The sequence below is a fragment of the Esox lucius genome, chromosome 12, assembly GCF_011004845.1.
Source record: "Esox lucius isolate fEsoLuc1 chromosome 12, fEsoLuc1.pri, whole genome shotgun sequence".
Taxonomy (NCBI): Eukaryota; Metazoa; Chordata; class Actinopteri; order Esociformes; family Esocidae; genus Esox; species Esox lucius.
The window spans coordinates 12,778,951-12,793,373 of NC_047580.1; the positions used below are offsets into that span (position 1 = coordinate 12,778,951).

At 44.2% G+C, this 14,423-nt stretch overlaps 1 protein-coding gene across 4 annotated transcripts in view; it reads right to left on the bottom strand.

Moving 5' to 3' along the window:
* The window catches only part of si:ch211-117c9.5 (sodium- and chloride-dependent creatine transporter 1), a 29,332-nt gene extending 17,903 nt beyond the window's left edge, over positions 1 to 11,429 (bottom strand). For 2 of the 4 annotated variants that reach the window (XR_004576610.1, XM_020051656.3), the window contains exons 1-4: positions 10,839 to 11,428; positions 5,434 to 5,712; positions 1,576 to 1,707; positions 164 to 512 (exon numbers count right to left, since the gene is read on the bottom strand). Coding sequence is in view for 3 of the 4 variants with exons in the window: in XM_020051656.3 (XP_019907215.2) it covers positions 164 to 512; positions 1,576 to 1,707; positions 5,434 to 5,712; positions 10,839 to 10,869 (791 nt within the window). In the remaining variant the exon portion in view is untranslated. Of the gene's footprint in view, positions 1 to 163; positions 513 to 1,575; positions 1,708 to 5,433; positions 5,713 to 10,838 lie in introns of all 4 variants that reach the window. The other 2 variants (XM_013136454.4, XM_020051655.3) reach the window with 2 other exon arrangements.
* Positions 11,430 to 14,423: the final 2,994 nt, after the last annotated feature.

Here is a 14,423-nt window from a genome sequence, read left to right on the forward strand (position 1 = left end):
AAAATGCAAGAAAGAGAGGGAGAGAAAGGCCGGAAATGCAAGAGAGGGGGATAAACAAAGAGAAAAGTTAATAAATAGAAAATTGACAAACAGGCAAGGTTCAACACAATACAGCTAGGCAGTCAGCCACATGACCGACTCAGAACAACAGCCGTTCCCTTACTCCCAGAACTCCATGACTGGCGAGCGCATGCCCTCCGGTTCCACACAGCTGCCATTGTAGAGTAAATGGGCCGAGGACGAGAGGTTGAGCGGGGAGGACGCCACAGACGAGAGAAGGGAGGCAGGGACGGAGGGGCTGGGGGTGGATGACAGGAGCGGGAGAGTGCTGTGGTTGTGGCACGCCCGTCTAAAGTTTTCAGTGCAGTTAACAGTGTTCCAGGGGTGTCCACAGGTTGCCCAGGGCAACGGGCTGGTGAAGGAGTGGACCAGGAAGTACAGGCCCCATACCAGGATCATAATGTAGTAGGTGTTACAGAAGAACACGATCACCATTGAGGCCAAACCAAGACCTAACAGCAGAAAGAGAGAAAGAAGAGATTGATAAGAAGGGGAAGAAGATGGGAGAAGGAGTATTAAGCGTAAATTAAAATCAGATGAAAGCCTTACTGAGTTTGCAGACAATATGCTAGCTGACAATTATTTATTTTTCAATTTTACCCTTCGAAGATTTCAGTTTGTTTTTCAATTGAATTGTTCACATTGTAGGTCACAGAAGTGGAAAAAGTTCACAAAAATCTGGCATTTTAACAGGGGTGTGTAGACTTTTTTTATATACACTGTATCAGGGCCAATGGGGCATTCTATAGTGAGGCCAGGTTCTGTCCTTCTCTCTGATAGTCCCTCAATAGCAGGTATCGCGGCACATATAGCATGGGCAGATCCATACCGCGGCACATATAGCATGGGCAGATCCATACCGCGGCACATATAGCACGGGCAGATCCATACCGCGGCACATATAGCATGGGCAGATCCATACCGCGGCACATATAGCATGGGCAGATCCATACCGCGGCACATATAGCATGGGCAGATCCATACCGCGGCACATATAGCATGGGCAGATCCATACCGCGGCACATATAGCATGGGCAGATCCATACCGCGGCACATATAGCATGGGCAGATCCATACCGCGGCACATATAGCATGGGCAGATCCATACCGCGGCACATATAGCATGGGCAGATCCATACCGCGGCACATATAGCATGGGCAGATCCATACCGCGGCACATATAACACGGGCTGATCCATACCGCGGCACATATAGCACGGGTAGATCCATACCGCGGCACATATAGCACGGGCAGATCCATACCGCGGCACATATAGCACGGGCAGATCCATACCGCGGCACATATAGCACGGGCAAATCCCTACTGCGGTACATATAGCACGGGCAAATCCCTACTGCGGTACATATAGCATGGGCAAATCCATACTGCAGTACATATAGCATGGGGCAAATCCATACTGCAGTACATATAGCATGGGCAAATCCCTACTGCGGTACATATATACCGGCATATGGTTTCTACCGTCCACCCTAAATGCAAGCCAGTTCCAGTACCTTTAAAGAGAGGGGCAATGTTCCATGCTGAGACGCCTCCCTGCTTCATGAACTGGCCAAGAGCGATTTCCAGAAAGAACACAGGAATACCTCCGATGAATACAAAAATCATGTAGGGGATCAGGAACACACCTGCAACATAAAGCACACACACCGGTTAACAACACAACATACTACACTAAAACATCTGATCCTAAACAAACAACGATAACATGACACATATAGCAGACATAGGACTAATGCATGTATACAGAGTTTAACAGAGAGAACTGAGACAGAGATGGAGACAGCCAGGGAGAGCTTTTTTCCACTTGATTGGCAATGTAAACAAATGTTTTCCCTGCCAACAAACCCCTTAAAAATCGAACTTAATTGAAAGACAGAGAGACAAAGGGAGAGCAATAAAGCGGGACATCGCAAGCTAAATTAGTAAAGCTGACTAATACATGTTTAGCAAAACATTCCTGCATTGCTTGTAAAGGGGAGGAGAGGAGGAAGGTCAGATGGAGAGAGACAGAATGGTGGAGATACATGAGGAGGATCGTGGACAAGGTCATAGATAAAGATGAGATGTATTGAGCCAGGGAAAAGGAAAATGACAAGGCAATTTTTTTCAATCCTTTTAGTGGTTGGGCATTAGTGGCTGCCATTGAAGAGAATGAAAGAGAAACATACAGCTAGTGATAGTGAAAGTGTATGGGTGGATTATTTGCTTGTAGCTATTATGTTGAATGCATTCCTTCCATGGGACCTCAAATGGAACAAAGGACATTAGTATTGTATCTGCTATTATCTAAGGTAGCAGACTTCTTGTAACAAACACATCAACCAGATGTACACACAGTTCAGACATTTGGGGTCACTTTGGGACTATGATGGTCCCTCAATTATAGACAGAATACCAGTTGACTGCCTCTTCCCTTCACAGTTCTTGCATAGTTTGGAGCTGTGCTTTGGGTCATTGTCCTGATGTAGCAGGAAATAGGCTCCAATCAAGCGCCGTCCACAGGATATGGCATGGTGCTGCAAAATAGAGTGATAGCCTTCCTTCTTCAAGATGACTTTTACCCTGCACAAAACTCCTACTTTACCACCACCAAAGCACCCCCAGACTATCACATTGCCTCCACCATGCTTGATGGATGGCGTCAAGCACTCCTCCAGCATCTTTTCATTTGGTCTGCATCACACAAATGTTCTTCTTTATGATCCAAACACCTTAGACTTAGACTGTCCATAACACTTTTTTCCAATCTTCTTCTGTCCAGTGTCTGAGTTATTTTGCCCATCTTAATCTTTTCTGTTTATTGGCCAGTCTGAGATTTGGCCTTTTCTTTGCAATTCTGCCTAGAAAGGCCAGGATCCCGGAGACGCCTCTTCACTGTTGACGTTAAGACTGGTGTTTTGTGGGCACTATATAATGGAGCTGCCAGTTGTGGACCTGTGTGGCGTCTGTTTCTCAAACTAGACCCTCTAATGTATTTGTCCTCTTGCTCAGTTGTGCACCGGGGCCTCCCACTCCTCTTTCTATTCTAGAGAGAGCCAGGTTGTGCTGCTCTGTGAAGAGAGTGGTACACAGCATTGTACAACATCTTCAGTTTCTATGTAATTTCTTGCATGGAATATCCTTTGTTTCTCAGAACAAGAATAGACTGATGAGTTTCAGAAGAAAATTCTTTGTTTCTGCCATTTTGAGCCTGTAAATGAACCCATAATTGCTGATGCTCCAGATACTCAATTAGCCTAAAAAAGGCCAGTTGTATTGCTTGAATCAGCACAACAGTTTTTCTAATGATCAGTTAGCCTTTTAAAGTGATAAACCTGGATTAGTAAGCACAACATGCCATTGGAACACAGGAGTGATGCATGTGGATAATGGGCCTCTGTACATCTATGTAGACATTTCATAAAAAATCTGCTGTTTCCAGCAACAACAGTCATTCATAACATGAACAATGTCTACACTGTATTTCGGATCAATGTGTCTGATCAATGTTGTTTTAAATAATAAAAAGTCACCCCAAACTTTTGAACAGTTCAACTTTTGAACTTTTGAGCCAAGAAACAATATGAAAGGATAAAAAGTCTACAGCTAGATGAGATCTCTGAACTAAATCCATCTTGTTATTTTGTTTAGTTGCTTTCAGTGCCGATAAGAGTCCGAACATACCTTAGCAACAACATGCCTCTAAAATGGAAAGTTTTGTGACAAAATGATCAGAATGCCTGCCTAAACCCTCAACCGAGACATATTGGTATGTCTGGTATGATGATAACATATACAGAGGACGTACCAATGCTTAGAAGGAAAGGGTTACAAATGATGAGGAGTCACATGAGAATGGCGCAGGGAGGGGACTGGCTGCTTGGATGCGGAAAGAAAGAGGATGTAACAAGCAAAAGATGGACTGGAACATTGGACAATGAGGTGGTGATGAAGAAAAGCCAACAGGGATCTGAGACACATGGAAACACAATCTCATCTCATTCTATTTCTCTTCCCTCTCTCTGTCTCCCTTGTTCCCCTAGAATCACGGCGTGAGATCAGACAGCCGAAGCCATATAAGGAAGTGTTCGAAGAGAGAGCGAGGGAGGGGAGAGAGAGTAGGAAAGACTGAATGGGTTGAAAAGAGGATTGGAAAGACTGAGACATTAACAAACACGAAAAAGGACTTGGTCTAAGCCAGCATTTTGTTGTCATAATTTCACATGAGAACTTTTGCCAAAATATAGATTATGGGCCACTTAAAGAAGCAGAGTTAAAAATAAAACAACCGCCACTTAAGTTAGTCCATTATCATTGGGTGTTTGTTTGAGAAGGGAGGACCAGGTCTGAGATCCTGCGGGGGCCCAGTGCTCAGTCTTATCCCATGTTGTGTTACCAGACGTCCCCTGGCCTGGGTTGGTCAAGGACACCAAACGTGGCGCCGCAGTGGCACTGCTGACACAGAGGGAAGGACGGCCACAGGACGCTTACTGTGTCGACATGCATCCATACTTGGCCTGCTGTCGAGGAGAGGGGAGGAGAAAGGGAGAAGGCACCTTTGTGTGCAGGGCAGGAGACTGTGTGAGGCAGCCCATTGTTATGCCATATGAGAAGGTGGGTATCAGAGTCATGGGTCACAAGACAGATAGATAGAGAGAGGGAGAGAGAGAGAAGGGGAGAGAGAGCGCATAGTGAGATGCATAAAGAGGGTAGCGAGAGAGCAAGGGGAGAAAGAGAGCACACAGTGAAAGGAAGAGAGAGGGGAGAGGCAGAGAGAGAGAGAAACCGCCAAAACACTCTCACTTTTATTCAAACATCTGATAAAACTAATAAGGGCGGAAAGGTTGGGACAGAGAGATAAGAAACAGAGGCCAAAGGTGGACAGCACAGGTTACAGTAGAGAGAAAGGAGGAGTGTCATACACAGCAACACACTCAAAGCAGCTGCCTTCATGGCGTGGTTTTTGTCTGGGTGGGGTGATAAATTGCGCTAGAGTGACAGCATGTGAAGGGCAATGCTACCAGGGCTACGTGCATTTGGCCATGCAAGCGCTGCCTCTCCCTCCCTCTCGGTCTTCTCTATTCCCTCCCTTTATTGTTCCTCCTTGTTTCTCTCTCCCCTTTTCACGCTCTCTCTTTAATTCCAACCGCCTTTCCGGCATATCAGTTTGACTGCCTGTTTTGCGTAAAACAATCTTTTATCTCCGTCATAAAGTTGGGGACCGTGTCAGCGCGTGTGTATGCGGATTGAGATCGGAGTGTGTGAAGCCATGTGTGTGTGTGTGTGTGGTGTCTGCATGCTAAAGGCATGCGCGCGTGGAATGACTGTTCACCGGTACTGTGTGTTCTGAGGCGGATGTGTCCCAAGCCCACCTCCGCCGTTCTTGTAGCAGAGGTATGGGAAGCGCCACACGTTGCCCAGGCCCACGGCAAAGCCCACGCAGGACATGATGAAGTCCATCTGCCGGGTCCACGTCTCCCTCTCCACGTAGGGCGCAGGCGCAGCCTGGACCGGAGGCAGAGACGGAGTCTGTCCGCCCCCTCCCTCGCAACCCCCCGTCCCCACCCCGGGCACGGAGACCAGGGGGCGAGCCGCACCCCCCTCCACCTCCGACGGAATGCCTGCTTCCATCTGGGAGAGACGCACATCACCTTTGGGTCGGTAGTGGGTAGAGAGAGAGAGACAGACAGATAAGAGAGTTACATGATATATCAACAAAAACCTTTTTAGCCACAAACATGTAAACAACCTGCCAATCGGGGAACTTACACAACAGACCATCGGAGTAGACACACCCAAAGCCTCAGTGAGTCACAGTAATTGAGAAAAAAGGCAATACCCCTCCCCCTACTACTGAGACACACGGCTCCTTCATTCCTCTTTGGCAGCCGCCAGCACAGAGGTCACTCAGGCCAGCAGTAGGTGTGTACTGTGTGTGTTATATGGTAAGGACAGTGTCGGTTCATCACGTCTCCGCTTTACAATGTGCTATAAAAGTCCCCGCCAAATGCCTATGTTTGTATTAAATTAAGTGTTTATTAACATTCAGAAACGCGTGTTTAGAACGGTGTACTGCTGTATCTCAGGGTCGCAGGCTGCGTCAGAAACAGTCGCATGTGTGTTTGACCAAAAATAAACCGTATGGAAGTTACTGTCCCCGTTGGGCTGTCAGCTGCTGTGTGAGCGCGCCCCTCCTGCCCCCTCCTCCCGGTGTGTGGCTGGAGAGAAACAGCGTTCTAATAAAGAAAGAAACACGCTCCAAATGCAACTACGGACAGTAACAGGTTTTATCATAAACAAATAGGAACTACTGTCGTTTCAGTTACAGATAGAAGAAGACATTTTGTTCATTTCAAAACTCTTAACAGTGAGTCAGTGGCGTCACTTTACGAGTAGGCTGTAGTATTTTACCACACCAGGGAGGAGGAGGGGTAAGTGCCATTCGTAATAGGCCTGCATAGCACTGGAAAGTTGTCGTAGGATATTACATTTACTGATATGGTTGATCAGTGAATTAGCCCACACCTCTACCTAGCAACATAATCATTTGCAGTTAGCAATCTGGAATTCATTTTATGTTCCTAAATGCTCTGGTGAAAAACATTAAGCCAATATGCAAAGACAAATCTGAGTAATCGTGGATCCTGTTTCTGACAGGGTTAATTTTTAATCAGAGGCTACCATCTCAGCGGTCTTACTTGACACAGTGTCTGCTATTGTTGATTGAGTCTATAACAATGCTACAAAAAAACCACCTAGCATTCCTCTTGGCTACTACACTGACCCGGACATATCAATATCACTTCTCCTAAAATGAGTCTGTCTTAAAAGGACAGCGTCATATTTTGAGTCAGTCCACATTTAGAAACAAAAAGGAATGCAAATGTAAAAAAAAAAAAAATTACAGTGTCAAATCCAATCTAACAGCTTTTGAATACATACTATAAGAACCAAATGTCACAAGCTGAGAATGTTGATATTTGTGTGCAAATTATGAAATCTTGCCAAATCAATGATTGAATATAAAGGCATGCTAATTGAAAAACTTACTGGTAATCATTACTCTGGTTCTGTATGGATGTAGGCAGATTATGAAAAGGGTCCTCAAACAACTACTTTGGGGCCACCAGCTGCTAGTGCACCAGAGCTTTCACACCACATTCAAATAAACTAATTATCACGCCTTTGACTTGCCTTAAAAGGTTATGTTCTATTATTATCTCCACTTGTCATAGTCAGAAGATGACTGGCCACACCCAGAGTCCAGCTCCTCTCTAGGTTTCTTCCTGGGGAGTTTTTCCTAGTCACTGTGCTTTCATATATTACTGCTTTCTTTCTGTGCTTTAAGTTCACGGCTACCACAAAATTGCTAAATATCTGGCGGGCCCTAAGAAGAGGTTTGACAGTCACTGCATGATGCAACAAAGCAGGTCAGTATCGCTGTGCAGTGGGGAAAAGAACTGGTGCAACTACAATATGTCAGTGCGCAATCAACTGAATTTAAATGGTACAACCGGTGCCACCAGCCAGAAAGGTATGACGGAAACCCGGACCCTTCTACCTCTCTATCACTAACGTAGCTGACCACTCAGGACAACGGTAGTGGTCTCCCAATTACACCTAAGTATACAAATAATAATGAATATACTAACCTCTAAACCTACGACCTTCAGACCTGACCCGTCAGTTCTTTAGTCAGCAATCTTAGCTTAGGCCTATATTTACCACCCGCTGGAAAATAGGGCAGCCTAGTGTATGGTTTATACTTATACAATTGGCTTTATTCTTGAACCTTCTGGCCATCTGTCTTTTCTCGGTGTGTCCCTCTCAATCCAAATCATTGACGATTGACCAGTCAGCATACTTTACCACCCCCCTTATAAAACAGTGATTTATGTGCTGCGGTACAACATGCCCACCATAGATGTCGGCCTTCCCCCCTAACTAACACAAAGCTTTCATTTCCTTGTTTCCCCCACTCACTCTTTCTCACACAAACAGAAAGGCAGACAGAGATTCTCGGCAGTTCGTTACAGTGCTTCTATATCGACATCAATGCCAGTCGCACACTGATCCCAGCACACTTTCGGAAAGCAGTTTTTTCCAGATCGGAGCAGTTGGAGGGATTGACGCAAATAAATGCTTGGTATGTATATCTGCTCTCAGACATGGTGGGTTTCCATGAGAGGTGGGTTGGGCAGCTTTAATCCCTGGTATTCACTGGAGCCGGTTTGAAAATGACATGCTCAACCCATCTGCCAGTCACTGCTGGTTCCAACATAAAGCTGCAACCGCAGGAGAGGTCTTTGAGCCCGCAACCAAATCACTGAACAAATACCAATGGGGGAAATACAGATACGGTTGGATATTGGAATATTGTCATTGATTATATTTTGTTTTGTTCTGGACAATACTGCATCCGCACCAAAACTCAAGTGTTCATTCATCAAAACATGTTCTCCGTTCTTTAAAAATGGGGAATCAGTCCATTTTCAGCACTTGACCTCCATATCTGATCAGAACTAATTTTCCCATGACTCGCCCAATGTCCCTCTGAGCAGAAATATTGTACAGTAAACAGTGTTCGAAACGAGTCACAACATAATCGCAGTATCGAATCACAATACACACAGAACCATGAACATTTTTAGAATGGCCAAGCATATCGTACCAGCACTCTTAACTTTCAGCAGACGCATTGTCACTTGGTATGGCCAACTGCTCTGCTTGTATGGCTCTTTGAAGTTGTCCCGAAGCACCATCTGGGGCACACAGCCTGCCATCCATGTCATTTATACATACAGTGTTGCAGAAAGGCCACAAAAAACCATTGCAGACCTCAGAGGTTATATGGGCTGTTCACACTGCTACTAACTAGCAGACAGAAGGTTCAGGTGCATCTCAACCAGAGCAGAGAGACTGAAGAAAAGCTTTGAAGCACTAGAAGAACTACTCTGAGACCAAGAGGCAGTCAGCCCGTCTCCCCTACACCTTGATCTGCACTGCAGAGTCAGTGTGCACACACACACACACACACACACACACACACACACACACACACACACACACACACACACACACACACACATTCCCACTCCAGCTCATCGGCACACGCTCAACCACACACACTTTCCATGGACACAAAGTCTCTCTGTAGTCACGCACGCACGCACGCACACACGCACGCACACACACACACACTGTACATTGTGACCACTGATCACATTCTGTCCCTGAACAAGACAGATAAAGCTGCTAACTACTCCAAGGATGTACTGTAAGAATGTGTTCTTAGCACACATACCTGGTGAATGTTTTTTAAATTAATGCACCAATATAAACACCAGCAATCGGTATTGGACATTAATTTTCTCATTGTTGCATCCCTAAAGGTTTTTCTAATAACAGAGTTACATTATTTAATTGACTGCTGTCTTGTAGGAGACAAGACAATTTTGCAACCCCTGTAATGACATCTGCTATGTACAGGGCATGGACAAAATTACAGAACAGCTCACAATATAATAATATCATGGACCAGATAGGACCACCCTTTGCCTTCAGAACAGCTCCAATATCTTGGAATGCAAGTTCTGAACTGTTTGTAGAGGAATATTGCACCATGTCAAGAAATGCAACTTGTATAATGCCCCAAAACACCAGGATGACAATGCCGCCAAACCCACAGCTACAGTAAACAAATGATGGGAAGTTCTGAAATATGCAAAGAGGGAAGTACATTTCCACCTCCCTCCTTTCAGGGATGAAAGAGGTGGAAAATTACTGAATCACATTGAATCATTTCTATGACTGACACACATGTTATTTAGGCACTGACTATTTGGCACGTTGCTTTGAAAACTCAAATATGAGGGTGCTAATTTTCAGACCTCTGTTATAGCTGACACATACGCAGAGCTAATTGGCAATCAACCTAATGTGACCTCTACAGCTGTGTTTGGAATTGCAATTTAGTTAGTTTTAGCCCATTTCCAATTGGTGTTTCTGTTATTATTTCCACCCATGGATTTGACTCTTTTTTTCACCACTAGAACAACTGTCACTTCACCAGCCTATACAAATGGTTGAGGCCCTTCAAAGTACTTTGAAAGGGATTTTGACTCAGACACATCAGCGCCAATCAAAATTAGGTATGCAGCAGGCTATTTAGTCAGGGCAATGCACTGCAATGTCTGTTTCAAAGGGCTGGAACTAGCTGCCTCTATTATTTAGGCTTATGAATCAAAGATCAGTTTTCAACTTGGACATTTTCAGATGGAAATGGATTAAATGAGTGACAATTTGACTGTTGTTCTCCTTTAAATATTATTAAGGTATGTGTTGCTTATTTCGAGTAACATACCTGACCTGGATAGGTAAGTAAACTGACAGATATTTGAAGGTAGGCTAACTTTAAGAGTATGAGTACTTATAAGCAAGTCATGAGATTGAAATGACAGGTGAACTAGATAATTATCTAACACTGATATTTACTATGTTGTTCATAATTAGAAAGCTAGTTAAAATTGCCTCTTCCATACACAATAGTGCCACCTAACTTAAGCTATGTACAAAACAATAATAGCTAATTACAGTAATAAAAGACCTTATGTGAAAGCAATTGAATAGACAACTAAGCTTTGCTAGATGTGATCTTTGACGTCTGCCTTACTAGTTTAATTTATCCAAGTCATCAATCTGTCCTGATTTACAATAAATTATTAACCGTAACTCATTGTTTTATTATTGTTCTTGTTATTTTTTTAAATACACTCACCTGGGGAGTTTTCTTCCACTTCTGGCGACATGTTGGTCGATTAACTAACTAGGTTAGATTTCCTGGCTTAGTGTGGTCACGGTTAGAGCCAACCGATGCGTTAATGTAGCTAGCTAGGTACAGGGTCAGTAATGTAGCTAGATACTCAGTGCGTCTGAGAGAGAGAGAGAGCGGGGCTAGAGAAGCAATACAGTTCCCAGTCTTTCCTTTCCTTTCTTGCTTTATTTTTCGTCTTCTTGTTATCAAAAAATATGATTTATTTTTTTAATCCATTAGCTACGATACGAGCTAATGAACCTTCAAGAGATTGAATATTTACAAAGCGTCGCGTCAGACGTTGGGAAGATGGAATTCAAAAGCAGTCGACGAAGCACTTGAAGGATAGCCTGAAGAATCTCATGGATGACAGTTAAATAAAAATGATAGGTATTAACTCGAGAGGTTTATGTCGCTATTTGTATCGTTGGGTCAAAGTCCAAGAACGTACGTGATTCGTGTGCTAGGTTGCTAGCTAGGTCCTTCACCGGGCTCTGAGGAGACGGACAATGTCGTTTCTGGCTCGGTTGGTCTATCTATCCTTTGCCAATGGCTGGGACGGGCACCCCCCCCCTCCTCGCAAAAGACCCTGTGATGCAATTGGCTATAATCTGTGCAGTGCGCGTTCTACAGTGCGCTGCCAGACCAGCGTCATCACCAAGCCTGTTTTTTTATCATTCATATATTCGCATGACGCACATGGTAATAAATAAATAATCATAAACTTAAGCATCCAGTACCGGATAGTCTCGTCCAAGAGCACAATCATTCACTTTACATGGAAAGCATGAGGAACCGCACTGAGTAGGAAAGTCTGAAATTTGCCATTCAGCCTGAGTGCCCGCTAATCTGCTGTTTAAAAAACGGAACACATGTCGTTCTATTTCTAAAGCCACCAAAATACAATACACATTTCAATTCGTGAATGAATTCGAGTATGTAGCTATTTATAATAACCCGCATAAATGACTCATTCACTGAAATGTTGCCAAACAGTATGAAATGATAGGCAGTGGTAAACGTGCTGCGCCGTACAAACATTTCAATGGAATTTCTGAGCACGGTCTGTTTCGTGACGCACTGTTGGCACAGCAAGTCCATCCTTGATTGGAAAGAGATTTTAAAAAACGTGAGTTTAAATTTTATCCCACAAATGAGAAAACATAGTGGGTGCAATTCATGGGACTCCCCTATCAAATAAAATATTTACACGCATTACTAGGTAACGCTCAGCGTAAAAAAAAATATACACTACTCAAAAAAATTAAGGAAACACTTATATCACACATCGGGTCTCGATGATATTAACAAATGTATTAAAGATCAAAATCTTTACTGCACATTGTGTAATTCGTTGAGGACAAAATGGCGTAACAAAGGTCAATGGAAACCATAATCACAAACAGATTGAGGGCTATATTCAAACTTACACCGACAATCAAAGTAAACAATTGAAATCAAAGGCTATTCCAACTTGCATGAATTTCATCTAGGCAACTCGTAATGTGACTCAGTAGTGTGTATGCCTCCCAGGTGCCTGAATGCACTCCCGACAATGTCTTGGCAGGCTCCTGATGAGACTGCGGTTGGTGTCCTGGGGGATCTCCTGAGCTCCTGGAGATGCCCCAGGACCTCCTTGACAGTCTGAGGCATCTGATGCACCAATACATAATGTCCCAGAGATTCTCAATTGGATTCAGGTCTCGGGAAATGAGGGCCAGTCAATGGCATCAGTGCCTTCGTCATCCAGGAACTGCCTACACACTCTGCCCATGTGTGACCTGGCATTGTCCTGCACCAGGAGGAATTCAGGGCCCACTGCGCCAACGTACGGTCTGACAATGGGTCTGTGGATTTCATCCCGGTACCTAACAGCAGTCAGGGTACCATTGGCTAGCACATGGAGGTCTGTGCCTCCAAGAATATTCCTCCCCAGACCATCACTGACCCACCGCCTGGTCTGGATGATGTTGCAGGCAGCATAACGTTCATCATGGCATCTCCAGACTCTTTCACATTTGTCACATGCTCAGTGTGAACCTGCTCTCATCTGTGAAAAGAACAGGGGGGCCAATGGCAGACCTGCCAGTTCAGGTTTTCTCTGGCGAATGTCAATTGAGCTGCACAGTGCTGGGCTGTGAGCACAGGTCCCACTAGAGGACATCAGGCACTCATGCCTCCCTCATGGAGTTTGTTTTTGACAGTTTGGTCAGAAACATGCACACCAGTAGCCCACTGGAGGTCATTTTGTAGGGCTCTGGCAGTCCTCCTTCTGTTCCTCCTCGCACAAAGGAGCAGATACCGGTCCTGCTGCTGGGTTGATGCACTTCTGCAGCCCAGTCCAGCTTTCCTTGAGTAATGGCCCGTCTCCTGGTATCTCCTCCATGCTCTTGAGACTGTATTGGAAGACACAGCAAACCTTCTTGCAGCGGCATGTATGGATGTGCCATCCTGGAGGAGCTGCATACTACTTGTGCAACCTGAATGGGCTGCAGGTACCGCCTCATGCTACCAGTACTGACAAGAATCAATCAGGAAGGATAAGGAGAGAGCAATTGTCTGTGGCCACCACCTGCAAAACCTTTCCCTTTATGGGCGTTGTCTTACCGTTGCCTCACCAATGCACCTGTTGTCACTTTCATTTGCACCAAAACAGATGACACTGATTCAGACACGCTTGTGCTCCTAACTGGACAGATTGATATCCTTGAAGTTTAATTGACTGGCATGATTAGTTAAACTGGCATGATTATGTGTTCCCTTAATTTATTTTGAGCAGTGTTTATGACAACAATATGTTGCAGCACCTCTTTTAAAGCTCCCATTTAGCTGTACAGTAGGAACACATTGTTGTTTATTTTTGTAATGTTCCGGTCTTGCCAATATTTTAAAATGTATTTTACTGTAATGTTATTAAATGAAGTCTGTTGTCTTGTCTATAACGGTTTTGGTCTGTCAGGTGATGTAGACCCCAGGAAGAGTGGCTGCGGCATGTACAACAGCTAATCGGGATTATAACAAATGGTTGCCTAATTCTTTTTAAATAATAGGCGTCGTTAAATGTCGTATCATCATTATACTATTAGCAGGTTATTAACTATCGAATCCTTGTTGACGCCCATTACGTTTATTAACCAAATCAATGCACGTTGTCACTTTACAGAGTAGCTTACATTTTGTAACTAGTCACACAACGCAATCGCGTGTATCGGTCTTCAAAGAAAACCACATTTACTATTCACGTTTCAATTTGACCCAGACTCCAAGGTAATAAGGCAAAAACATTAATCTTTTAATTTAGATACAGACAATTTATATAAGAATGTGTAACTTCGTATATTGTAATTGTTCCCACGTTTTTATTCATAACTTCATAAAATGTCCTTAGGTCTTCAAAACTAGCACCATTGACACGCGCAGCCATGCATTAGTTAAAACTTGGAATCTGTATATGGGGTTTGAGCGTCGATTTGGATTTGCTTGTTGACCTTTGGCGACAGTCGGTGGACAAGTAAAGAATTGCAGCTAAAGGGAAAAACACGCCAGCCT